The sequence below is a fragment of the Mesoplodon bidens genome (assembly GCF_964165515.1).
Source record: "Mesoplodon bidens genome assembly, chromosome: 3".
In the NCBI taxonomy this organism is placed as follows: Eukaryota; Metazoa; Chordata; class Mammalia; order Artiodactyla; family Ziphiidae; genus Mesoplodon; species Mesoplodon bidens.
Genome location: NC_138178.1, coordinates 10,165,277 through 10,192,317, shown reverse-complemented (window position 1 = coordinate 10,192,317; position 27,041 = coordinate 10,165,277). Strand labels below are relative to the sequence as shown.

At 43.9% G+C, this 27,041-nt stretch overlaps 1 protein-coding gene across 1 annotated transcript in view; it reads left to right on the top strand.

Moving 5' to 3' along the window:
• Positions 1-27,041, top strand: part of GAD2 (glutamate decarboxylase 2) — a gene marked incomplete at both ends in the record, with an annotated part of 67,489 nt that overhangs the window by 4,666 nt on the left and 35,782 nt on the right. Inside the window, 4 exons of the mRNA XM_081228950.1 lie at positions 2,428-2,518; positions 3,053-3,165; positions 7,270-7,385; positions 20,803-20,882. Coding sequence (XP_081085076.1) covers positions 2,428-2,518; positions 3,053-3,165; positions 7,270-7,385; positions 20,803-20,882 — 400 coding nt within the window. The remainder of the gene's footprint in view (positions 1-2,427; positions 2,519-3,052; positions 3,166-7,269; positions 7,386-20,802; positions 20,883-27,041) is intronic.

Genomic DNA, 27,041 nt, shown 5'->3' with positions numbered 1-27,041 from the left:
TGATAAAATTCTGGAATAATTAACGTTTGCTAGGGTCATTGGGTTTGCTAGTGGTGGGGTGGGGTGGTGGAGGGCTTAATCTTGCCTTGAATCTCTGAACTCAGCCATGAGACAAAGGCATTGTAGCATCAGTAAACCAGGCCATCCTTGGGTGTGTGTCGCAGGTCCAGAGAGAGCAGCCTGGACCGACTTGGGGCCCCTTCCCAACGGACACCAGGGTCAGAGCTGCCTGCGGCTGGCTGTGCACAGAGTCTGCGCATCCTTCCTGGCTCATTTGCTGATCTGTGGGGAGCGGTCCAGAGGCGGGAGCAGCTATAATCTCTGGTTTCAAACTCGCTGTCTCCGCGGCAGTGCGTGGCCACCCGATCCTTGGCCAGGCGCTGGCTCACAACACGGGGTTGGGGGGCAGCAGCAGTAGCGGCTAGGACAGCAGGCAGGCAGGTCTCAGGGAACCCTACCTGGATTCGGCGGCAGCCTATAGGTTCATGGGAAGCGAGCAAATATAATATTTCTGCAGAAATCAAGAGGACACGTTGTTGTGATTTGTCAAAGCATCTCCCTGCATGTTTCCACATCGTTATCAGTGAATGCAGATTTTGAGGCAGGAGAGATTTAGGTGAAATAGACCAAGGTCAAAAATTTATGGAAGAAAGAAGCCAAGCAAATGAAGCATCAAAGCTCTTTCCACAGTTTCCCCGAAGTCATCAGGGTGAATTGACCTTCTGATTACCTGGGGCACAACACATATCTTAGGATCCCTCTCAATTTTATGCAGAGGTTTTCATGCCAACGTTTCCATAGAGTTAGTGTGTGATCATAGATACCAGATTTGTCCAGAAAATGCATGTGAGTTGGGAGAGTTGATTAATGGATAGATTTGCCAATCCTTATGAATTTCCTCGCTTCAAAGAAATGGCTTAGGGAAAGAGAAATGAAGGGGCCTCAGGAGGGAGAAGAGGGCTATGATTTCAGCTGTGAGCGCTAATGAAATGGGGAGCAATGAGGCAGAGAGGAGTACGCGGGAAGCCTCTTTCCCTTTCTGTGGATGCGCAGACGGACGGGGTCAGCATCAGAGCAAAAAGCTTGAAGGGCACCATGCAGGGCCAAAGGGAGGTAAAACAATGCGGGAGAATGAACGAGAGCAGCCCAAACCCCAATCTCTTTAACATGGGCTCTTTCCCAGCTCCTGTCTTTTCTTGGGGGTCTCATTGTCTGGCCACATGTCCGCGGCTGATAAGAGAACGCTCTGGTCCTGGTCGCGAGATAAGCTTTGTGCTGACTTTTGTCTCTGCTTTCCCCATTGCCTTCCTTTATCTTGTTTTGTCCATGGTGGCATGAGAGACTCTCACATCCCCAGGCTTCAGACAGGTGTCCAGTAAGTGGCAGATGCCTTTTCATCAGAGGCTATTTCCATAATTGTTAATCTTCCAAAATGTTTGCTGCTAAACAAATCACAGATTTATAGATAGGCTTGTGTGGAGCAAGACAAGGAAATGGAATTCTAATGAAATCTTTACAATCACATTTTAAATAACAGCCTCAGGAGTGTTTGTGTGTCAACCCCTTTAGAGAGTTTTAGAGGAATCCAGAAGTTAATTAGATAAGCCTGGCTAATAGACTGATCAGTCCATTGACTATACCTTCATGTATCTTGTTGACAAGACAGTGATGTTGACTTACTTAGCTTTATTTTGAATTGCAACTACAAAGGAGCTCTGTTGTTTATGATCGAATATTCAGACAGAAAAGAATTGACAATTAGGTCTGTTCATACCATCTTTAGACAGTCATCACCTTTTGAGTCCAGGGCAAAGCACTCAGTAGAGTGTCCTATTTTCTCATTTTTGCCTTGTCTTTTCTGATCATCAGCCATTCGTCACTGATATTACCATGGATGTTAGCATGCCTGGCGGATGTCATGGTACATGACTGATTCCCAGGACAACTTCAAGGGAAAAGGATTTTTTTTAACAGCACAAGTGTAAACAAGAAGTCGCCTGTCTTTGAATAGCTTTGGATTGCACCAGCATTTGAGTTTGCAAATATATTGAAAGAATGCTAGAAAATAAACTAGTGTCCACATTGCAAATCACGATTATTATATTTTTATAGGGTATGTTTAAAGGAAGATTTTTAGAGTGTGTTTTAAGAAATATCAAAACCCAAAACAGTTTCTCTTGTTAAAGGAAATGCTCCTTTGGGATGTGTGTGTGTGTGTGTGTGTGTGTGTGTGTGTGTGTGTGTGTGTGTGAGAGAGAGAGAGAGAGAGAGAGAGAGAGAGAGAGAGAGAGAGAGAGATGGGTTTCTGAGTATGGATTCCCTATTACTGAAGGATCTTTCAAGGTTCTTTAGCTAGAGAAATCATGTGTTTTGGAAGCATTTATTTTCATTGGATTCATCCTGATTCTGGTGTTCTGTCTAATTCAGGGCATCCCAGATATTTCAATCAACTTTCTACAGGACTGGATATGGTTGGATTAGCAGCAGACTGGCTGACATCAACAGCAAACACTAACATGTAAGTAGCTAAATGTGTTTCTGTGTAATCCAGGATAATTATTAATGAGATTCCATAATTTTTATTCTACCTCTCATGTGAAAAATCTCTTTTTATTAAGTAGCCCCTAAAATAGTGAGACGAACTTCAGAGGAGTATGGATGTTTACTTTAGCTTAAAAGATAGTCCTGATATATCTTTCATGCAATCAAAGTTATACACCATGTTCTAAACACCAAAGGGGCATTTTGGGGCATGTTGGATTTATAATTATTTATAATATGAGAGCAATGGGACCAGATGTTTTCTTTTAGATAGTGTTATAATGTTACTCTGCAATATATTTATTCACTGTGATAAATGACCCTTGCTCATTAAGCCAGTGATTGAAGCTCTTGACTTTAGGAATATAGAAAACCGAGCAAAACATTTTCCTCTCCGCTCAGTGCTATAATGGTAAATTGTTCTGTAGATTGAAATTGTTCTGTAGATATTGTAATGATGAATTATTCCTTTGAGTTACAGACATAAAATGTGGCCATTACTACGTTTCAGGTTCACCTATGAAATTGCTCCAGTATTTGTGCTTTTGGAATACGTCACGCTAAAGAAAATGAGAGAAATCATTGGCTGGCCTGGGGGCTCTGGCGATGGGATATTTTCTCCTGGTATATGATATTTTAACCTTTCTTTGTGTTTTTTCTTCTGATATGTCATGCCTTATTATGAACCTAGAAATGATTATATATCTAGTCTGTGTTTCTGCATTAGGTTAAATAGGCTATATACTGATCAAAAGAATGAAGGTGATTAAGTGCATGTGACCATTGACCACACCTCCAAGCCAACTACACCATGCTTGAATATTAATTATTTGTGTTTGAAAAGAGCATCATCAGCAATGATATTAACCCAGTACTTCTACGGTGATCCTACACATAGGATGTATGGGTCGTGTGGAACAGAGGAGGAAAGATTCCTAATAAGGGAATTAAAGAATAAGGGGATTTCACTCTCCCAAGCATCAGTGAAAGGAGGAGTTTCTTAGAGCTAAAAGAGACGGTGACGACTTCTTCAAGAGGTTTCTCATTCTTTTGCTTCTTTATGATGTCATTCAATCTTTCCAGTCTTTCCCATCCTGCCTTTTATCACCAGCCATTGCATTCTAAGCTCCGTTATTTACACCTCTTCCAGCCAAGAAAATCAACCTGAGACAGAAAGTCCTGCTTTTGGTTCCTGGGTCTGTGTGCATGACCTTGGTTTGATGCAGAGATAAAATAAAAGTTAGGAAGGCAGTGGGAAGAGAGAAAGTCACTGACCCGTGGAAAGGAAAGCTGGCGTGCAGACTATCATGTCTTCAGCAGCAAGAGAGGGGTCTTCAGAACGGGTGTTACTGCCCCAGGGCTCAGTCCACGGAGACTGACCCTACTGGGGAGGCCAGAGCCACACCTGCCGTTGTGTCAGGCAGAGCAAAGGCCAAGTCATGCTCCCTCTTCAGCAAATCTACAAAGACAAGGGGATGATGAGGGAGAGAGAAAGTGAAAAGAAGGCAGAAGGAAGAAATGATGAGTAACAGTGGCCTCAGGGCCAAGTCTTAAATTAAGCAGCTTTATCTACAAGCTCAGATCGGCTATTTTATTTTCTGTTTTTAAAGCTAGAGCATATGTTTTCAGGTGCTGAAGGAAAATGTGTTAGTTAAATGAAAGGGAAAATTTGCCTTTTTGAAGTTAAAGTCATTGAACACCTGCCGTGATGAATTTTAAGCTAGCTTTATTTTGTAGGGAACTGAGTATTTAGTGTTCCTTTGGAAAACCATCCCCAACTGAGGGAAGTTTGTCATTAACTGGAACTGATGCTCTTAAGGTGTTTTTTCATGAGGCACTGGGTAGGGTACAGAGATCAACATTGTTTCTACCTTTACTCTTCCTTCTCTTGTAAGATCGGTTGTGTGATTGAGCTGTCCTGAGGGAACCAGGAGCACCTTGGGCTCTCTTTTAATGGTTCCCAAGAGTGGGAAGAGAACAGCTGCTCCTGTGGCCCCGGAAAAGGTGACTAAGCGGGGTTGGGCCAGGCCTAACTTGCCTTGCTGGTCTTGGGACCCACCTGCCCCAGAAAATACACAGCCAGAGAAAGACTCCTCTTTGGCAGTTCTGCTAAGCCAGGTATGGACTAAGGGCTGCCACCCTCATCAGTGGTGGGGAATGATCAGGTAGAAGAGACTAGAACTTGATCCTGAGGCTCCTTCCTTAGATCCTGAAGACCCACATGCTCTGACCCCAAGATGGAAGCCATAGATGCCAGGCTACAGTGTAATGTAGACCTTGCAAAATTGGAGGGGACAAAAGAAAAGGTCATTAGCAACCTGTTTCTGCCCTGCTTTCTACAAGGCGTTACAGAGGAGAGATGGATCATAGCATCCTCACTTGTTAATGGATGCCTTTCTGGGTAGCATCCAGCCTTATTCCTGGAGAAAGGCTCTTATGATTTAACGGGTGCACATAAGGGAAATCACACATCTCTGTGCCTGAGACCTGAGAGTCCCATTGCCTGGGACTAGACATGAAGAGTTAGGTCTGTGCTTGAATCTATAGCACAGCCCAGTTTCCTTACACCTCCATCGGTAACAGCCAGAGGCAACATGCTTCATGGAAAGTCCTTTGAGACTTGTAGAAGAAATCTGTTTACAGGATGTGACCCTCAGCCGGGAGCCAGAGGGAACTGGAGAACGTCACCGCTCAGGGAAATCTTGACTTATTCACAAACCTTTTCGTATCTAACAGGATTTTCAGAATGTTTCGGGTCTTGTTTTTGCACCCTTTCTCTGGGAGATTCCTGGGAAAGACGAGCACGTAGGGCTCATGCCTCTGTCCTCCTGCCTGTGTGACACAGCGCAGTCTGCTCTGTCCAGAGACCCAGGAGCCTCTTCATCCCTCTCCGGACGGCTGAACCTTTATTTTTATTTATTTATTTATTTATTTTTTGCGGTACGCGGGCCTCTCACTGTTGTGGCCTCTCCCATTGCGGAGCACAGGCTCCGGACGCACAGGCTCAGCGGCCATGGCTCACGGGTCCAGCCGCTCCGCGGCATGTGGGATCTTCCCAGACTGGGACATGAACCCGTGGTCCCTGCGTTGGCAGGTGGACTCTCAACCACTGCACCACCAGGGAAGCCCTGGCTGAACCTTTAGATGGAGAATGACTGAGCCGTGAGATGCAGAGTGGGACTCCCTGGACAGTTGTCCTGAGAAGTGCACTCTCTCCATGTCCATCTTCCCATTTGGCTTCCTCTCTCCTTTCTCCCCAGCCTCTCTAAAAAGAACTAGGGTAGCGGTTCTCAACTGGGAGCTATTTTGTCCCCAGGGGATATTTGGCAGTGTCTCTGGAGAAATTTTTGATTGTCACAACTCACTGGGGGTGGGGGGCATGTAGTCCTACTGGCCTCTGGTGGGTAGAGGCCAGGGATGCCCAGAGAAGCCCCACCATAAGGAATTATCCAGACTGAAATACCCCTGAGTGCCAGGATGGAGAAACCATGAGCTAGAATGAAACTTCCTTTAAAAGCTGGTCCTTTGCCCACCAGCATCCTGCACAGTCAGCCTTTTAGACAAGGTGCCTGCTCAGAGCAGGCTTGACCTGGTTTCTATTTGTTCTATGTCTCTGGGGTCCAGAAGAGGTAGGGATTGCCCTCATTCTGACTGATGACAAAGCCAGGCTCTGGGTGACTACTGCTCTTTGCCAGGTTGCTTGCTTGCATCAGAGCCCAGGGCAGAGACAAGGCAGAGTCATGGCCCTGCTTGGCCATCCAGCTTGGTACGGAGAACCCTCCTCCACAGCCACCAGAAGGGAAAAGAACTCAGAGAACTCACGAGATGGTAGAGCCCGGGCGCCTCCCCCTGTGGGCTGGGGGGGCTCGCTGTGTCTTCACTCTGCCTCGTGGTCTCACGGCTCCCACACCAGCATATTCAGGTGCATTCGCAACAATCTGTCTTTTACCTGGTTCGCAAAAATCCTAAACTTTCCAACAATCCTGGGGAGAAGCTCACTTTTCTTTGCTTGTCAAATGAGACTCTACTTATAAGATACAGATCTTACAGTATGAAATCCTTGACAACCTTAGGATGACACATGAATAGTAATTCAGTATGGACTTAAAATTCCCTTTGTTGTGTATTTTCCTATAATTATGAAATTTTAAGCATTAAAATTATATTTCAATGCTGTCATTGAGAGGGAAGAACCATGTGGGGGGAATTAACAGATGAATATGATGAGATGGGCTTATCCTCATCCTATAAGGACTGTTAACAGTCCACCTCATTAATAGCAACTGATCTTTCTTAGTCCAAGTGCGAGGCATTGCATGAGCTGAAATGAAAAGAAATGTCCTCTCCATGAGGATATAAGTTTACCACAGGCCTAGTGCAGAATGACCACACTGTCAAGCCGAGAAGGAAGGCAACACTTTTTAAGTTCTTAAAAGCCTCTTCAAAGGGCTCCTAGCAAGAGCAGAGTCAACTGCAGTTCCCCAGTGACAGAGGTGGGTGTGGAGGGCTGGCATCCATCCTAGAGTTGGACTAAATGCTCCTTCTCTGGACCCTCTTAGCTAGTGCCTTTGAGTCTGTGGATTCAACTCAAAGGACAGCCAGTACGAAGGTATTCTCCTGTGTCCAAGGAGGACTCTAGGTCAATGGAAATAAGGAATGTTGCTTGCATGTGAAATGATGATGTTGACCATGACTAGAAGAGGTAACTGGTGTTGCTCTGCCCTTTAGGTGGCGCTATATCCAACATGTACGCTATGCTGATTGCGCGCTTTAAGATGTTCCCTGAAGTCAAGGAGAAAGGGATGGCTGCGGTCCCCAGGCTCATTGCCTTCACATCTGAGCACGTAGGTGTCAGCGTTCTTTCCAAGTTTAAGGTTATATTCCTTAAAGCCCCGGTTAAAGGGATGGTATCTGGAAATACTTTACCCCATGGTTTCTTTTTCCAGAAGATACTTCTTGGGAGAGAATGAGGGGAGAGATCAGCTGGGTGGTAAAATGGGGTGAGCTCCTTTGTCTTTGAAATTCAAGAAAATGCTCAAAGAGAAAGCAGAATGCCTTTACCCCTCATTCCTTTACTTACTTCTCTGTAATAATGTCACGTGTTGGGGGATGGGAGGAGAGAGGGTAGAGTAACCGTGAGCTCAGTGCATCATCAGTGCTGTGCCTATATAACTCAGAACTCCCAAGCACCCTGTTGATACAGTCTTTCTGTTATAAAGTTCCGATCAGATATTCTACCCTCCTGGTACCTTGAGACACTTTTTTTTTTTTTTGCGGTACGCGGGCCTCTCACTGTTGTGGCCTCTCCTGTTGCGGAGCACAGGCTCTGGACGCGCAGGCTCAGCGGTCATGGCTCACGGGCCCAGCTGCTCCGCGGCATGTGGGATCTTCCTGGACCGGGGCACAAACCGGCGTCCCCTGCATCGGCAGACGGACTTTCAACCACTGCGCCACCAGGGAAGCCCCCTTGAGACACTTTTGCGGCTGACTTAACCAGAGGTTTTATCACTGTAGAGAAATGGTGTAGTGACTGTCCTATCTCATCTCGGGACCGGATCTGTCTCAGCCAAGCACAGGCTCCTGTCTGCTGCCAGGCTGCTGTCCAGGCAGGACGCTGAGAGTTTGGTGCTCCAGGGAATGGTGCTTCACATTCCTCCCGTGGCCTTTAAAGAGTTAATGCCCTGGTTCCTACTACGACTTAGGCACTGGAAAAATGGCCCATCCTGTGCACATAAATGAAGCCAAAGAGCTTTAGCCTGCCAAGCCACCATCTTTCTCGCATGTGCCAGGGCAATGCAGCACGCAAGTTCAAAGCCACAGAGCAGCTGTTTGAGCAAGGTCTTGGTTCCAAACTGTCCTGTCACACGTGACCTGCAGGGAACCGGAGTCTGTTCTTGACAGGTTTTCGTAAGCATCACCTGCTGCGTAATTCCTAAGATTGTTCCTTCACGACATCTGCTTCAAGGTAGCGTAGAGTCTAGGAAACAATTGCCTCAGAGATTGAAAAGCCCTCTGAGGGCCAGAGAGCTAGGAGATGGGGAAGGACTCAGATCTACTACAGAACTTTTCTTTCTCCTATTTTAAGTGGTGTGTGTGTGTATGTGTGTGTGTGTGTGTGTGTGTGTGAGTTCATAACAAGGAAACAAAAGGCAAGTACCGATTGGAAGCCAGTGAATACAATTCACAACCACTCCACTAGCCATGGAATTAAAGGAAACGAATGATTTATCTTTAGCATCTTGCTTTCAGTCATGTTATAGCATTTTAATTTAATGCCCTTCCCCGATTTATAGGCATCAAATTTAGCAGCCTCTGATGTTTTACTTTCCTATTGCCGCTGGAACAAATTACTACAAACTTCATGGCTTAAAACAACATGAATTCATTATCCTGCCGTTCTGGAGGTCAGAAATCTGCAGTGGGTCAGGCAGGGCTGCGTTCCTTCTGGATATTGTAGGAGAGAATCCATTTCCTTGCCTTTCCAGTTTCTAGAGGCTGCTTGCCTGCCTTGGGTCAGGGCCACTTCTTCCATCTTCAAAACCAGCAGCAGCAGGTCTTCCAATCCCCTCACCCCCGTCTCTGACCTCTGCTTCCATCTCCTTCGCTGGCCCTGATTCTCCTGTCTCCCTCTTTCTCTTGTGATTATACCCTGGTAACACAGGATAATCTTTCATCTCAAGGTCCTTCATCACATCTTCAAAGTCCCCTTTGCCATGTAAGGTAACATAGTCACAGGTTTAAGGGATTAGGATGTGGACATCTTTGGGGGGGGCACATCATTCATCCTACCAAGCCTAGGTCCCCACCATGAGATAACTCTCATTTCTCAGCTACTTCACGGGTGGAAAAACATAAGGTAATTTGTGTTCCAATTACGATTTCCCTAAAGTGGATTTGGATCCCTAAATAGTTACATGTTACTGTATTCTCAGACTAAAAAGCCCAGGTGATCTTATATTGGCATCTTCTTCCTTTGGTTTTCGTGCTGTTTCCAAATCCTGAAATGAGGTTGACCTATCAGCAAGTTCCTTGTGCTCTCTGATTTCTGCACGAATTTCTTGGGCTCAAGTTGGATGTAAGTTCACTCAACGTTGCTCAGAAAAGTCCAGGTCATGTGATCTGAGGATAATTTTGCTATGCCTTTGTTTCTTGATATTGTCAACTTCGATCCCTTTCTCCATTTTCCAAGAAAAGAAAGGTGATTCAGAAAGAAATGACTACGGCAACCATTCGATTCTCCCGCCTCCTTCTGGTATTTCTATCTGTGCCCATAATTACGGAAGAACATTTGAAAATTATGAACCTAAAGTACCAGTCGTTTCTAACTCAAAGATTATTTTGACAGATGAACTATACTTCCAATGTACAAGACCTTATATCTGATTGCTATGGACCATTTCCAGCTTCTGATAGACACAAGTTCATCTGATTCAACAACAGCCTTGTGTGCCCGGCAGAACAGAGATTGTTCTCAGCATTTTTTTTTAAATGAAGAGGCTGCAGTTAGCTAGGTAGGTAGAGCCAGAATTAATCAGATTTCCTGACTCCCAGACCAGTGAGGGCCTTGCCCCAGCTACCAGTGCAGAAACCAGATTAAAAGATATAGCGACAGAGTTTTATAAACCACAGAGCATCCATTGCTTTAACATTTTATACCTTCCTGAGTCAGATTTCCACCAAGAGCTTTTTTCTTTACGTGAAGGTGATGCTAAACTGTTCCTTCTCCATGTCACACACACACACACACAAATCCTCCTTGATACCCATAGGTTGGGCTGGGAAGGGCTTTTAGAGCTTGATTTAAAGAGCTCCCATGTCTCCTGGAGCACTTGATCCAAACCATTCTGGACAGATGAGCCCTTAAAAGTGAGTCCTGCCTTGAAGCTCCAAGTTAAGAGGTAGCACAACGCCCGTGTCTAGTTGCTGCTGGGCTCCAGACCTCAGGGCCATTCCACCCTGTTCATCCTTTAGTACCACTCCTTCTACCTTCAGGCCAGGCCAGATCTTTCCTTAGTCTTTTCGGATTTCACGGTCACTGTCCCCACCAGCCCCAGAAATAGATCTTCCCAGGCTAAAGAAAGAAAATTGCCAAGTCAGTTCTCAAATGTCTTTTCTCCAGGCCTGTTTCCATCTCTGCGTGGAGGTTTCCTTCCGGAATCCCTTGACCTGCAGGGAGAAGGGTGATGGGGGGCTGCTGTGTGGATCCTGTGGGGAAAGGGGAGGCCAATGGCCAAGGCAGGAGCTGCTTCGGTTACGGTCTCTCTTTATGCTCTTGGAGAGTTTCCAAGGCCCAAGACTTTTGGAGAATCAAATAAGAGCCTTAAAAAACACTTCCCTCAGTGCCTGGGACATAGGGAGCTCTACATAAATATTAGGTAACTTGAAAACAACACCTTGTTTTATGGATGAAGAAGCCAAGCCCCAGAGGTGGAAGATGTTTTGCCCAAAGTTTCGTGTCCAGTCAATGGCAGCATCAGCTCTAGAGCCTCAGTTTTCCAACAATCCCAACACTGCCCTTTCAGCTCCTAGGCTGGCTGACCTGATCGCCACTCTAGCTGGCTGTTCTACATTCACTTGAAGCATCTTTTCTCAAATCCTGTTTTCTTCATGTTGGTTATTCTAATGCTAATACAGTTTCCTGATCTATTGAACCAGGTCCAGTTACTGTCCTTTCTCCTATTCTGAGCACAGAGTTTATGACTGGGTGTGGTTAGCGCCATAGAGATGAAAATGGGGTTGAGAAACTGTCATCCTCCAGCACCCAGCCAGAAACTTCACATGTTCAGAAAGCAAAGGGTCATCTTTTGTTTTCTAGATGACACTTCACTCTGTCTCTGCCACATCCCACAAGGCTACCCATCACTTTTCCGGCCACCAAAACAGACTAGAACTTTCCCTAGCTGATAAGCAGGGCAAGCTGGGTTTGTTTTTTCGAATCAAACCGTTTTCTTGAAATTCGCATAGGACTAAATCAAACAAATAGTATTGCGATGAAGAACAGAAGAACATAAATCACTGAGTTGAAACGAGATAGCGTTTATGAGTTAGCAGCTCCAAGATGATTTTCCTCCAAAATGTAGAATCACAAAATTGGAAGGGATCTTAAAGATTATCTGGTTCAATACTCATCCTTTGCTGGGATCTCATCAAACTCAGCGATAGAAGAGCTTGGCAAAAATTAATCTGATGACTTTTAGGTCCTGTCTTGAAAGGAGGTTTAGAGGAAAGCTAAGATCCCAGCTCAGTAATTCACATCTTTCTCTCTCTCTAAATCTTCTGAAAGCCCCAACCATGAGCTTAATTCCAAATTCCTCTTATTTCTTCATGTGACACAAACTCTTCCAGAAATAACTTCAGTGAAACAGCATAATCACATCTAGGAAAAATGTTCCTTATAATCACAACAGACACTGGGGTCTTTCAGGCAAATCACCATAACTAACTCATTCCACTCTTAACACGCCAGGCTCAGCTCGGGTCCACGGCTCCTAGAAGCTGTCACCAGTGTTCTGCCGAGGGCCCTCATGACCTCAGCCCACTTCCATGGGGAGGGGATTCTCATAATTTGCTTTAGAAAGATGTTTTCATATAACGACACTTTTTGAGAGGGTTTCAATTCCAAAAAAGTAGACGTCCTTTCTGTTAAAAACTAAAGCAAAAAAACAAATGGTGGGCTTCCCTGGTGGCGCAGTGGTTGAGAGTCTGCCTGCCAATGCAGGGGACGCGGGTTCGTGCCCCGGTCCGGGAAGATCCCACATGCTGCGGAGCGGCTGGGCCCGTGAGCCATGGCCGCTAAGCCTGCGCGTCCGGAGCCTGTGCTCCGCAACGGGAGAGGCCACAACAGTGAGAGGCCCGCGTACCGCAAAAAAAAAAAAAAAAAAAAAAAACCAAATGGTGACCCAGGCAGCTCGGAAAAAGCTCCCATGTCATGCTTCTCATTAGACAGAAACACTGACCGAACTTTCAGTAAGTGACCTAGTGAACCAGATTCACTTCACCCCTGGCACCCGGTCCTCCGCCTCTGTGTTCCTCCCTCCTTTTCCTTGTAGGGTCCTCATCACCCCTGTGTCATCTTCTCTTCTACCCAATCCCATCAAAACCTACTCTTAGGAAAGAACCTGAGAGCCATGTATATGACTGTGAAATCTAAGTGTTGCCTCTCCTGGGGGTATTTTCACTGCAATAGAAGACAAAGGAATGAGGAGACATTCTCAAGGAGCAGGCATTGTACTGTCAGAGAAGAGACAGATAAGAACAGGACGGTCACCCCTCCCAGTGCCCCTGAGGTCACATTCCTCACCGGGTGGGTGACTCTCCCTTGCTCCAAGTGCCAGGTCGGGAGTCACTGGATAGACCTATTTTTCTTCAGGTTAGTGGATGAAGCCCATAAGCTTTGGAATGGACTAGAAATGATGATAGGCCCTGCTCTGCCAGTTTCCAGGACATGACTTTGGATTACCTACTTCATTTCTTCCTCATCTGTAAAACAGGGATTATAATAGCCAGCTCATGTAGTTGTTGGGAGGATGAAGTGAGATAATACAGTGCCTGGCCTTTAGTAAACACTCCGCAAATGGCACTAACACTGCCCTTGTAACCAGCCACCCACTGGTGTCCTGATGGGTAGAGAGCTGAACGTCTCCAGGAGGCAAGATGAAGGCATATTTGGGGCCAGTTATTTTCTTAAGATGGATAATGGCCCCTCTCCCAAAATATGAAGCAATGCCCAAGGATTCACAGCTTTGGGAGAGTTTGGATTCTCTATTGTTACTTGTATGATTTTGAGATTTTTTTACATGCTCCAATATGGCATATGTTTATTTTAAGACAAAGTGAATTAACGTGTAATTTAAATTTATTTAATTAATTAACACAATTCTGCTCAAGGTACCCAGAGAGACCTGAGGATGGCATCACATTAGACGTGAGGCTGGAAAATTGGAAGGGCCACAACTTTGTGAGCATCTGTTGATGCTGGGCGACCTGTAGGTCCTTCCCATTGCAGTAGCTACACTTCTCACACCAACAAGAGAGGGATTCATCCTTGCAGCTGAGCAAACAGTGGTTCAGAATGAGAGAATAACTTGACTAAATAGAGCCATTTTATCTCAAATGACCTCTTGCTTTTTTTTTAAATTTTTTAAATTGAAGTATAGTTGATTTACAATGTTGTGTTAATTTCTGCTCTACAGCAAAGCAATTCCATTATATATATAATCTTCATATTCCTTTCCATGATGGTTTATCACAGGATATTGAGTATAGTTCCCTGTGCTATACAGTAGGACCTTGTTGTTTATCCATTCTATATATACTAGTTTGCATCTGCTAATTCCTGAGTCCCAATCCATCCCTCCCCACCTCCCCCTCCTTGGTAACCACAGATCTGTTCTCTGTCTGTGAGTCTGTTTCTGTGTCACAGATAAGTTCATTTGTGTCTTATTTTAGATTCCACATATAAGTGATACCATACGATATCTGTCTTTCTCTGTCTGACTTACTTCACTTAGTGTGATAATTTCTAGGTCCATCCATGTTGCTGCAGGTGGCGTTATTTCATTTTTTTTAATGGCTAATGTTCCTTTGTTTTTACGTACCACATCTTCTTTATTCATTCATCTGTTGGTGGACATTTAGGTTGTTTCCATGCCAAATGACCTCTTTCCACTACACATTTTCATTTCACTCTTCTCAGGATCCTAAAATCATGGAAATAATTGCTTTCCTGTGACTGCATACATGCTTAGTGCTGGTGTTCATGTTTGTCACCACACATGCCCGTTGGGTCTACTTAATCCTGGTACACACCATTCCTTTCTTTTAAAATATACTTAGGGCACAAACTCACACTGAGGTAACTTTAAACTATAGCTTTGAGGGCAAATAATAAGGTAGCAGCTTCACAGAAATGCCTTGTGTGCAGATCCATATCACCTCTGACTCACATGGAGTCTCTAAGAACGTGGCGGGCAATCCCCTGCCCTCCAAATCATGATCATTAGAAATGAATGAGGCGGTCTCCCAGAGTACAAGCTTCTTTGGACATCAGATGCTTTTAAAAGCAGGGTGCCCTTTTAGACCACTTGATGAGCAGAAGCAAGAACAAGAGCTACCAGTTTCTCTGAGACAGTATAGGAGGCAAACTAGGGGGTGTCGGGAAGGGGTGTGGAGAAATAGGACGACAGGGAAAGACTATTGGTCCCATCATCGATGATGGAGGAGGGGGCTCCAGGGTATGGGGAGGGGTCAAAGGAGCAGATTCCGGCTCTTTCATAGGTTGGACTTCAAGATTTCCTTGCTGGGCATCCATGACGTGTAACGATGTGTAATCCATCCACCTGTGTTCTGTGTTCCTACACACACGTGCCATTCACTCCACCCACAAAGGGAAAGGCTGTTGGTACAAAAGGATCCAATCCAGGGCTGATCGATAGACCTTAGAGCTAAGAGGTAAAGGTTTGTTAGACTGTCAGAGAGTTAGGAGCTGAGTATTCCAGCCTAGTGTGTCCTTTCTCTTTGTTTGAAGTCTTTGGGTTGCTTCTTTCTTTCCCCCAAGCAGCTCATCTGGTTAGAAGGGCCTACAACTGCTTCCTGCTTGGGAAGGACCCCGTGGGAGGCTGTCTGGGGTGGGTGCCAAGAAGACCTCTGGACATGCTTTTATTTGAGTTTAGTTTTGTTGTTGTTGTTTCAACTATTACCCTTTATTATAATTATTACTAGCATAAGTGAATATGCAAATATCCATAGAACAATTTCTTTTTTAAAAATTTTTATTGGAGTATAGTTGATTTACAGTCTTGTGTTAGTTTCAGGTGTACAGCAAAGTGAATCAGCTATACATATACATATAGCCACTTGGATGTGCTTTTAGAATAGGCCATAGATAAGAGGCACCAGGGTGCATTTAGCCCACCATCATCTGGCCCCAATCACCAAAGCCACACGTCAACAGTGTGGCCAGAGATTTATGGCAGCAAAGAGTGGATATTTCCCTGAACTTGTTCTCTGTGCACATGGTCAAATTCAATAGATGCTTGTTAACTATTTCAACAAAGTCTTTGCCCTCACGCAGCCTATCCTAGTAGGGGAAAGACATTTAGACTAATAAATATTTACTCTCATGTCAGGTGGTGACAAGACAGTGACATGGTAATGGGCTATTTTGCAACATGGTCGTGAAAGGTGTCTGTGGAGGTGATCTATTGCAGAGACCTGCATCAAATGAGGCAGGGAGCCACTTGCATAGATGAGAGAAGGGTTTTCTAAGAAACGCAACAGCAAGGAAAAAGGTCCAGAGGCAAGAACAAATTTAGCAGCTCCCAAAAGACCAGGAAGGCCACTACCACCAGGTAGAGAGCAAGAGGGGAGGGGAAGAGGGAGATGAGGTAGGGGCGATAGCTGGCTACTGAGGGCCATCTTGATCATCTTTGTGTCCCCGGAGCCTCAGACGCTTTCCCTGAAACCCTGCGGCCCACAAGGCAGCTGAAGCCAACCTCGGTTAAATATCTGGATGTGACCAACAATGGCTTGAAAGAATTAAGGCGGCTTTCTAAACTGCTTATCTCAATTGTAATAGAGGAGGAGAAACAAAGAATTAAGGCGGCTTTCTAAACTGCTTATCTCAATTGTAATAGAGGAGGAGAAACCGGCGTGGCAAGAGACCGAAATGCTTTGCTTTTCAGAGCTTTCTACCATTCTCCCACCATGCCTAAAGACAGGAGACATTTATTGTCCCCATTAAAGAAGAAAGGTCCCTATAGGCATATTCTCCAGTCATGGGGATGGGTGGGATGGGCTCTCATTCTCACACCTTCTTACTCTGGATAATCTCATCCCACTCAAGCCCCAAAGCTTGCTTCTTTTAAAATTACAATTATTCTATATCTGTAAAATCCCATATTTAATTGCACCCAGTTAAAATATCAGCTGAATTATATAGCCCATATCTAGATTACTGATGATATTTTTTAAAAGATGGAGAAATTAATCTTCAACCTTGAGTTTTTCATTTAGTGTAAAATAAAAATCATATGGGTTTTAATGTCTATTACCCTTGAATAGAAATATGATTTAGTCCTAAGTAACCACTAGATTCTATCAGGGGTCTATGTTATTTTTCCAGAATCAGGGTGGGGGGAGGGGGCTCTTCGTTAACTCATCCCCCAGCCATTCCATTGATGAACAACTGGTCATTACAAGAGCCCTGATGATTTGGGGATGCAACAGAATCCTTGTAGCTTCCAATTTGTGTTCATGGTTTTACCTTCTGAAGTCCCCCGGAGCATCTACCCCCATCCTGGCACAGCCCTTCAGATGTGAACCCGCCATGCCACGTGTCCCTAACTCCCTCTGCTTGTGACCAAGCATCCTCTGAGCTCTCTCTAGATACCTGGTTCCCAGGGTCCTCAGCCTCCAGGACGCTGCCCTCTCTGCTCTGATTTATCAACAGGTGGTTCCATTAAACATGACGCCAAGGAGTAAGAATGATTCTCCTCACATGTTCTCACCAGCACAGGGAGCCCTGCCATTTAAGCTGTCTTCACGGTCTCTTCGTCACTCGGAAGTGTCTTTTTTTTTCCACTCAAGTGCCTTCTCTCTTAGGTCCCTGGCTATTGATGGATAACATTTAGCTATTTCCCTGCTCCCTCTCCTGAAAATGTAAACAAACTCACTGTTTGGTACCTAATTTTCTTTTTCATTCCTTTGTTCCCCATCTTGAAGCTTCGTGTCCCGGCAAGTGTTTTTCCTTTAAACGTGCAGCATTTGGTATGGTGATCCATTATCCTAGGTAATTGCTCCTCATTTCAGAATCCCCATTCTTCCTCATTAAAGACCAGACAATACTACTTCCTCACATAGACCGGGTGCACCAGATCTCTTACTTACCCCCGGGGGGCCATTTAACTCTTTAGTGCCGTCAAAAGTTCAGGAAGGAAAAAAACAGAAACAAAACCAATGAATCACCGAAGTCATAATTAGTAAAAGTTTATGGTACACATGTTACCAAATCCAAGCTCAGTCTGCTTGCTGCAGGACAGGCCAACAATTGGGAGACGAGGTGTTGAGGCAAGGAATAATGAATGACTTCATTCAGAAAGCCAGGTGTCTGAGAAGATGGTGGATTAGCATCCCAGAATACCAACTTATTGGGGTCTGGATGCCAGTTTCTTTTATAGAACAGAGAGGGGGAGGAGGTGAGGAAGTAAAGTAAAAAGGCCATAAGTCTTGCAAAATATCTCCTGGCTTGGCCAGCACTGGGGAGGGGATGTGTTGATTTCTTCTTTTCTGTAGCCTTTCACAGGTGGGCAAGGTCAGAATGTCTCCCTGTGAGCTGAACAAAGGCACTTTAGTTTAACATTCAGGCAGAGGGGGGCAGGGTTCCTGAGGCAGGCCATTAGGTATGGTTACAGCTATGGATAGCATCCTTTTATTGATTACAGTAACAAAAGCAACGAAAAGCAAAGGTTGAAGTAAAAGAAACAGGTCCAACATGGAGTCAGATTTTGCTCTTCCCTGTTTCACACGTACCAAAAAGACAGTTTGCAAACCATGAGCACTCCAACCAAAACGTGGAAGGAGACTCAGAGGTAGATTTTACAAAGCAGCTTATATAACGTGGAGGCAGTGACTGTTGATTCTTCCCAGTGATTGGTTGCAATATTAGAATTTTCTTAAATGAAAGGGAATTGGTTAGTGGTTCCCTCATATGAATCGGGGAGAACAATTTAAGTCTCACAATTTTCAGAGGCGTTAAGCGAGAAGTGACCCAGGTCAAGTGAGCCTCACTTGTCTTGCAAAATCAGCTAAATTAAGCTTTGCTTCTCTGACTAAACTGGTTTGTCTGCTCAGGGAATATTCAAGTCTCCATTTGTGTTTGATTTTAACAGTGCTTACAAACTCATTCACTGAGGGGCCTAATCTGAGTAGTGCACGCTTGCTCAGTGGGGCAGCTGGCACCTTGATTCTGTGCCCTCCTGGCACAGATTAGTGCTGTTTTCCCCTGAGCATCTTCTTTCTGGGATGGCCCAGGGATCCAGTAACTATGTAAGAGAGAACACTTTTTTTGGTGGAGGAATCATGCATCTTTCCAATTAAGCTTTCCTAGTTCCCAGGTATCTTCCTAAGGATTCTCCATGCTGTCTTCCTAAGGTTGTAAAATGAGGCTAATGATCCTTTCCCATCTCTCCTCTTAGCTACACGGGGCTTTTAGAGCTCCTCTATTCAGTGACTCATTTATTGGTTTATAGTATTGGCTGCTGTTATGAATGTGATTTCTTCTTGCTTACTAGCCACACCCCCTAGAAATGTGCATGTTAACAGTTCCTAGGCTGCATATTTAAGAATTCAGAGGAGCCATTGACATATACCCTATTGATACTATGTATAAAATAGAAACTAATGAGAACCTACTGTATAGCACAGGGAACTCTACTCAGTGCTCTGTGGTGACCTAAATGGGAAGGAAATCCAAAAAAGAGGGGATATATGTATATGTGTAGCTGATTTACTTTGCTATACAGCAGAAACTCACACAGCATTGTGAAGCAACTATACTCCAATAAAAATTAATTTAAAAAAAGAAAAAGAATTCAGAGTCAAAAGCAGGCATTCGAGGAGAGTACACTCTGGAGCCATCATTTAAAATTCCAGTCAGCAACCCTTTGGTGATGTAAATTGAGGAAGCAGCTCTCCTTTTGGACAGCTTAATGATCTGTAGTTAATAGTAAGAGGCTGCTCACAGATGCAGTACAGCTGGGCTAGGTTAGGCCCCTCTCCACTCTCCAGATTGCACAGTGATTACAGCCATTGACATTCGGATTCTTCCCTGGAATCAATAACCAAAATCACAAACAAAGATTCAGTGGTGTCCTGTCAGGGTGGCCTTTCCGCAGGTGCTGTTTGCCAAGCCAGTGACTGATGCCTCCTTCCTGATCACACCCTGGGCTGGACAGTCATCTCCACAACAGACAGCCCCTCCAATGAGTCTGGGATGAAGAGTGCTGGATTTCAGGCCAGCTTCTCTTACTTGAGTGCACACAATTTCACTGAACTCGAAAGAAACTGAATGTAATCTCTGGGTAGCAAAATATAAGTCTGGGAGCCATACAATACACAGCTGCTGTTGCTGTGTTCTTATGCCTTGTATGTGAGATTGGCATAGGTTACTGTGTGTTGGGGTAAGAGGTTCTTTAATAATTTCCAGGGTCTTGTTATCTTCATACAAAAGCCCAAGCGAATTCAACAACAAAATAACCCCAACCAACCCCCTTCAAAAACGGGCAAAGAACTTGTATAGACATTTCTCCAAAGAAGATGTACAAATGGCCAATAAGCACATGAAAAGATGCACAACATCACTAATGATTAGAGAAATACAAAGCAAAATCATAATGAAGTAGCACCCCACACCCATCTGAATGACTATTATCGAAAAACAGAAAACAACAACCATTGACAAGGGTATGGAGAAATTGGAACAGCTGTGCACTGTGGGTGAGAAAGTAAAATGGTGCAGCTTTATGGAAAAAAATAGAGCAGTTCCTCAAAGACAGAATTACCATATGATCCAGCAATTCCACTTCTGGGTATATATACCCAAAAGAATTAAAAGCAAGGGTCAAGGAGATATTTGTACATCCATGTTCATAGCAGCATTATTCACAATGGCCAAAAGGTAGAAGCAACCCAGGTGTCCATTGATGCATGAATGAAAAAACAGATCACTGTGTATACATAAAATGAATATGACTGAGCATTCAGAAGGGAGGAGATTCCGAGACATGCTACAACATGGACGAACTTGAGGACATTATGCTCGTGAAATAAGCCAGTCACAGAAAATAATTATTGTATGGTTCCACTTACATGAGGTACTAAAGTAGTCAAATTCATAGAGATAGAAAGTAGAATGGTAGTCACCAGGGGCTGGGGAGGGGGGAATGGGGAGTTGTTGTTTAGTGGATACAAAGTTTCAGTTTTGCAAGATGATCAAGAGTTAAGGAGATAGACGGTAGTGATGGTCGCACAACAACGTGAATGTACTCTGTGCCGCTGAGCTGTACACTTAAAATGGTTAAGACGGTAAATTCTGTGTTGTGTGAATTTCACCACAATTGAAAAAAAACGTTAAGTGAAGGATGCCATCTTCTCTCAGCAATCCAGGCTTTGGAGGAACAGACTGAGAAGAAAAGAACAGCCAAGGGAATGGATCTTGACTTTGTATGCAACTAATTAATGATACAAATGTACTTTCTTTTACAGAGCCATTTTTCTCTCAAGAAAGGAGCTGCAGCCTTGGGCATTGGAACAGACAGTGTGATTCTGATTAAATGTGACGAAAGGTGAGCATGAATCTGCAACCCTTGTTGGTTAGCAGTTTTCAAATTCTACACATACATCTTAAAAGGACTAAAGTCCAAAAACAGGCAATGACTGTAGAACAGCAAACCTGCCTCCATCCCAGCTGCTGGCCTTTGCTGTTTCCTTTTCACTCTTGCTTGGAGTCCTGGGACATTGTTCTTCCATGCCACTAATGCGTTCACAGCCTTTGACTGAATCAGAACCTTTGTTAAATCAATCAAAATATTCTGCACCAAGAAGGCACAGAAGGACATTTGTCACCTGGGCACTTAAGCAACAACCAGCAGGTTGAGAACTGATTTATGGAGGTGTCAGCATTCCAGGCACCATAGATTGTGTGAACTTGATGGCGTGATTACAGGAGGGGGGCAGTTGAGGGAGCAAGAGGTAAATAATGCCCCCAGCAACTCATCAGCTCAGTGCCTGAGCCAAAGAGCTCTCTTAGGAAAAATCCGTCTTCATTGGCACCCAAACTTTGTAGGTACTCTGGAAAAAGGTGGAGGGGAGGTTAAAATATTAATATAAGAAAATACATTTAGTCTTTAAAGGATGGAGTAAGAAATTCCACTAAATTAAAAGGATGCCACTCATTTCACCATTTATTTATTCATATATATTTATTAGGCAGACATTTATGACTGCTCACCATGTCACTAGGCTCTAGAATAGCATAAGGTGTAATCCCAGTTCCCTGACTGTGTATGGCCCAAATGGGGAGATGTAGTAACGTCAGAAGGATGGCGGGCTCACCTGAGGTGGAGCAGGGGAGATGAAGTGCTGGAACTGACAGGAATTACTGACCGACCGGTGAGTGTGCAGGTTGAGAGGTGAGTCGAGGGGGAACGCCAGGCTTCGGGCTCACCAGCTAAGCCCTCGCGGTGCTATTCTCTGAGGCAGGGAGCCCCGCCGAAGTGAAAAGTTCAGATTTGGAGCTGCCGAGTGTGAAGAGCTTATGAGAGGAGACGTCCAAGTGAGGGTGTCAGGTAGGCAACTGGGAATAGCAGTTGTACAGTGGGAGCCATGCAGAGTGGCCTGGGAAAGAGCTCAGGAGCATCCCCATTTCGGGGACAGGCAGAGTCAGAGGGGCCTGCAGTGGAGACTGAGAAGCAACAGCCAGAGTTGTTGGAGAAGAATCAGGACCCGGGGCCATGAGGGCCATGAGCGTGTTTCTAGAAGGAGTGGTTAACAGCAGCAAATGCCACCAGTAGATGAAACGAGGGTCACCAACTGCCCCTCAGCTTTCCTGATGAGAAGGTGGCTGGCGAGTCTGGCTGGAACAGCTTCAGTAGAGGCGTGAGGGTGGAAGGGTGAGGGGAGGGGAAACGGAGATGGAAGGCAGACGTTTCTAGAGGCGGAGCCGCGAAGGGAAGGTGGTAGGGCAGAAGCTGGATGCAGAAGATGTCGAGTCCAGGATGGTTTTGGTTTGGTTGTTTTAAGGAAGGGACCTCAAGGTGTATTTAACTGTGCAATGAAGGGTCTGCTCGAGATGAGATGTGCATTATATGAAAACAAAAGGGATAAAATAGCCGAGCTTTCATTTCCTTTGTGAGCTCCTTATTCTTTTGTCTACAGTTATGTAGGATCTTCCTCTCAAGAGCTCACAAGGAGTCTGAAATCATCTTACATTATAAAATGGGAAGGAGACAGAGGGGGAAACAGGAGTGGTGATGGAAGGACAGGAACGTGGTTTAGGGAGGGCTGGCGTGGGGCGGAGGGGGCAGGGCTGCGGGCTGTTGCTGCGCCGACCCGCTGCTAATGGATTTCAGTCGGGAAGCCCTCAGAGTTGGAAGGGTTCTTGGACATTTATTCATCCAGCCTTCTTTTTTTTTTAACTTTGTATTTTTGTGAATAATTTCAAACAAAGAAAAATTACAAGGAGAGTAACAGGAACTCTCATACACCCTCACCCCGATTCACCAATTGTTAACATTCTGACATATTTGCTTGATCATTCTTTCTCTCCCATGTATGCAATTTAATATTACATGTTGAATGTAATGACTATTACATGCATAACTTATTTGTATATTATAGATATAATTTTTTCTCAACCATTTGAGAATTCCCTGCAGACATGCCCTTTTTACCCCTTAATACTTCAATTTTTTGATAACAAGGATATTCACTTACATAATCACAGTCCAATTATCAAAATCAGGAAATTTGACCTTGACACAAGACTATTATTTAACCTATACACCCTATTCAAATTTCATCAATTGTCCCAATACTATCCTTTGGAGCTATTTTTTTTTTCCCTGTCCAGGATCACAGATTTCACTTAGTTGTCATGCCTTTTTATTCCCCTTTAATCTGGAACATGTCCTCATCCTTCCTTTGTTTTTCATGACATTGATATTTTGAAGAGTATAAACCATTTATTTTGCAGAATATTTCTTAATTTGGCTTTGTCTGACATTTCCTCGTGGTTAGATTCAGGCGATGCATTTTGGGCAGGAATTCCAGGGAGGCGATGCCTGTCTTCTCAAGTGCATCTGATCAGGAGTAATGTCCGCTTGCCTATTGGTTAAGGTGGTGCCTGCCAGGTCTCTCCACTGTAAAATGACTATTCTCTACTTTGCAGTTAATAAATATCTGTAGGGGATGCTTTAAGACTATATAAATATTGTGTTCCTCCTAAAACATTCGTTTGGTAGTTTCGCATCCATTGATGATTCTTGCCTGAATTATTATTATGATGGTTGCAAAATAGTGATTTTCTAACTCCATCATTCCTTCTAAGTTTACTAGTTCCTTTCATTCTACTGTAAGGAAGAACTTTCCTTTCCCTTTTTCTCTCTCTCTCCATCTCTCTTTCTCTGTCTCTGTCTGTCTGTCAGTCTATCTGTATGTCTCTGTTATTTATTATCAGTATGGACTTACAGGTACTTTAAGAAAGTAATTCTCTCTGACATTCTCTTCCATTCTCTTCGATTTCTCCATCACTTGCTCCTTCAGGGTTCCCTTTCACTTACCTAAATTACTAGTAAATTGCTGTTAAACCTTACAGAAAATAAGTCTGACCAAGATACATGATGCCTGGTTGGCACACGACTAGAAGAGCCACCAGCCTTCCTAGCTCCCTTGTAACACAAGAATTCTGTTAGCTATTTTGATCAACACTTTTATACCACAAAAATTAACTACTTATGCTTTTGTATACATTTTTAGTTCTTTCAATTGATCACTTAGCTTTGTCAATTACAGTTACATTTCCCTGCTCTTGTGAAGTACCACACTTTATCACACAATTGATGTAAACAATTGAAAGTATAAACAATCTGGGGTCATTATACTCTTTTATTAAATTAGCTGAGTTGTGGCCAGTGCCTGGAGGCAGAAGGGAAGCGCATTAACTTTCTGGTCCTCAGGGAGCTACTGAGGGCACTGTAATAAGATAGACTTCACCCTGAATCGATTATTATTGCTCAGGGCTGTGGGGAGCCCCCTGAGTGTCATATCTCCTATGCGTTTGGATGCAGAGAATTCAGAGATGCTAGCGGTGTCTGTGCTTCATTACGTCCTATATCAGGAAGGATTCTAAAATAATAATTGCTGACACACATGGAGTGTTTATTATACGCCAGGCACAGTCCTAAGCACCTTACACAGTTGCTCTAATTGATCTGTTTATTAGAGACACAGAAGTATGTTCCCTCACATTTCCCTGGTGCTGACATAGCTTGTGAAGAGTTTCTATATACACAGTAGTTTTAAACAGTATGACGTGGTCTCTTTTCTCCATTTGACTCATGGTCTTGGCAGGGTGTGACAGGTCCAAGGTCACATAGCTGGGAAGTGAAGAATCAAGGGTTGAGTCAGAAGAGAACTCCAAGTGTTCAACAATTAAGCATGGTCCCTTCTTTTTTTGTGTTTTCCAATTTTTTTAAGTTGTGGTGAAATACACATAAAATTTACCCTCTTAACCTTTTTTTTTTTTTGCCATACGCGGGCCTCTCACTGTTGTGGCCTCTCCCGTTGCGAAGCACAGGCTCCGGACGCGCAGGCTCAGCGGCCATGGCTCACGGGCCCAGCCGCTCCACGGCATGTGGGATCTTCCCAGACCAGGGCACGAACCCGTGTCCCTGAATCGGCAGGCGGACTCTCAACCACTGTGCCACCAGGGAAGCCCCCTTCTTAACCTTTTTTAAGTGTACAGGTCAGCGATGTGAGCTATGCTCACATTGTTGGGCTGCCATCACCGCTTTCTATCTCCAAAACTCTTTTCATCTTGCCAAACTGAAAGTCTATACCCATTAAAAACTCTCCACTCTCCTTCCCCCTAGCCCCTGGCAACCGCCATTCTACTTTCTGTGTCTATGAATTTGACTGCTTTCAGTACCTCACTCCTTTTTGTCTTTTTGTGATTAACTTGTTTCACTTAGCACAATGAATGTCTCAAGGTTCATCATGTTGTAGCAAATGTCAGAAGTTCCTTCTTTTTTATGGCTGATTCCTCTGTTGAAGGACACTTTAGGTTGTTTCCTAATCTTGTCCATTGTGAATAACGCTGGAATTAACATGGGAGTACAGATATCTCTTTGAAATATTGATTTCATTTCCTTTGGATAATTACCAAGGAGTGGGATTCATAGATCACATTGTATTTCTACTTTTAATTTTTGAGGAACTCCAACCATACTGTTTCCGTTGTGGCCGTATTAATTTACATTCCCCCCAAGAGTGTACAAAGGTTTCCTTTTCTCTACAAACTTACCAACATTTGTTTTTTCTTGTCTTTTTGACAATAGCTATCCTAACGAACTGTTAGGATGTAGCTAATAGTAACATGTAACTGTATGTGTTAGCATACAGTATTTGTTTTTCTCATTCTGACTTACTTCACTCTATATGACAGACTCTAGGTCCATCCACCTCACTACAAATAACTCAATTTCGTTTCTTTTTATGGCTGAGTAATATTCCATTGTATATTTGTGCCACATCTTCTTTATCCATTCATCTGTCGATGGACACTTAGGTTGCTTCCATGTCCTGGCTATTGTAAATAGTGCTGCAACGAACATTGTGGTACATGACTCTTTATTTTTTTTTTAGTATTTTAACCACTTTTTTTTAACATCTTTATTGGAATATAATTGCTTTACAATGGTCTATTAGTTTCTGCTTTATAACAAAGTATATCAGCTATACATATACATATACCCCCATATCCCCTCCCTCTTGTGTCTCCCTCCCACCCTCCCTATCCCACCCCTCTAGGTGGAAACAGAGCACCGAGCTGATCTCCCTGTGCTTTGCGGCTGCTTCCCAATAGCTATGTATTTTACGTCTGGTAGTATTTATAAGTCCATGTCACTCTCTCACTTCATCCCAGCTTACCCTTCCCCCTCCCGGTGTCCTCAAGTCCATTCTCTACATCTGCGTCTTTATTCCTGTCCTGCCCCTAGGTTCTTCAGAACCACTTTTTTTTTATTCCATATATATGACTTAGCATATGGTATTTGTTCTTCTCTTTCTGATTTACTTCACTCTGTATTACAGACTCTAGGTCCGTCTACCTCACTACAAATAACTCAATTTCGTTTCTTTTTATGGCTGAGTAATATTCCATTGTATATATGTGCCACATCTTCTTTATCCATTCATCTGTCGATGGACACTTAGGTTGCTTCCATGTCCTAGCTAGTAAATGGTGCTGCAATGAACATTGTGGTATGTTCTCTTTTTTTACTCTTTTTGAATTATGGTTTTCTCAGGGTATTTGCCCAGTAGTGGGATTGCTGTGTTGTATGGTAGTTCTATTTTTAGTTTTTTAAGGAACCTCCATACTGTTCTCTATAGTGGCTGTATCAATTTACATTCTCACCAACAGTGCAAGAGGGTTCCCTTTTCTCCACACCCTCTCCAGCATTTATTGTTCGTAGATTTTTTGATGATGGCCATTCTGACCATGTGAGGTGAGAGGTGATACCTCATTGTAGTTTTGATTTGCATTTCTCTAATGATTAGTGATGTTGGGTATCCTTTCATGTGTTTCTTGGCAATCTGTATATCTTCTTTGGAGAAATGTCTATTTAGATCTTCTGCCCATTTTTGGATTGGGTTGTTTGTTTTTTTGATATTGTGCTGCATGAGCTGCTTGTAAATTTCGGAGATTAATCCTTTGTCAGTTGCTT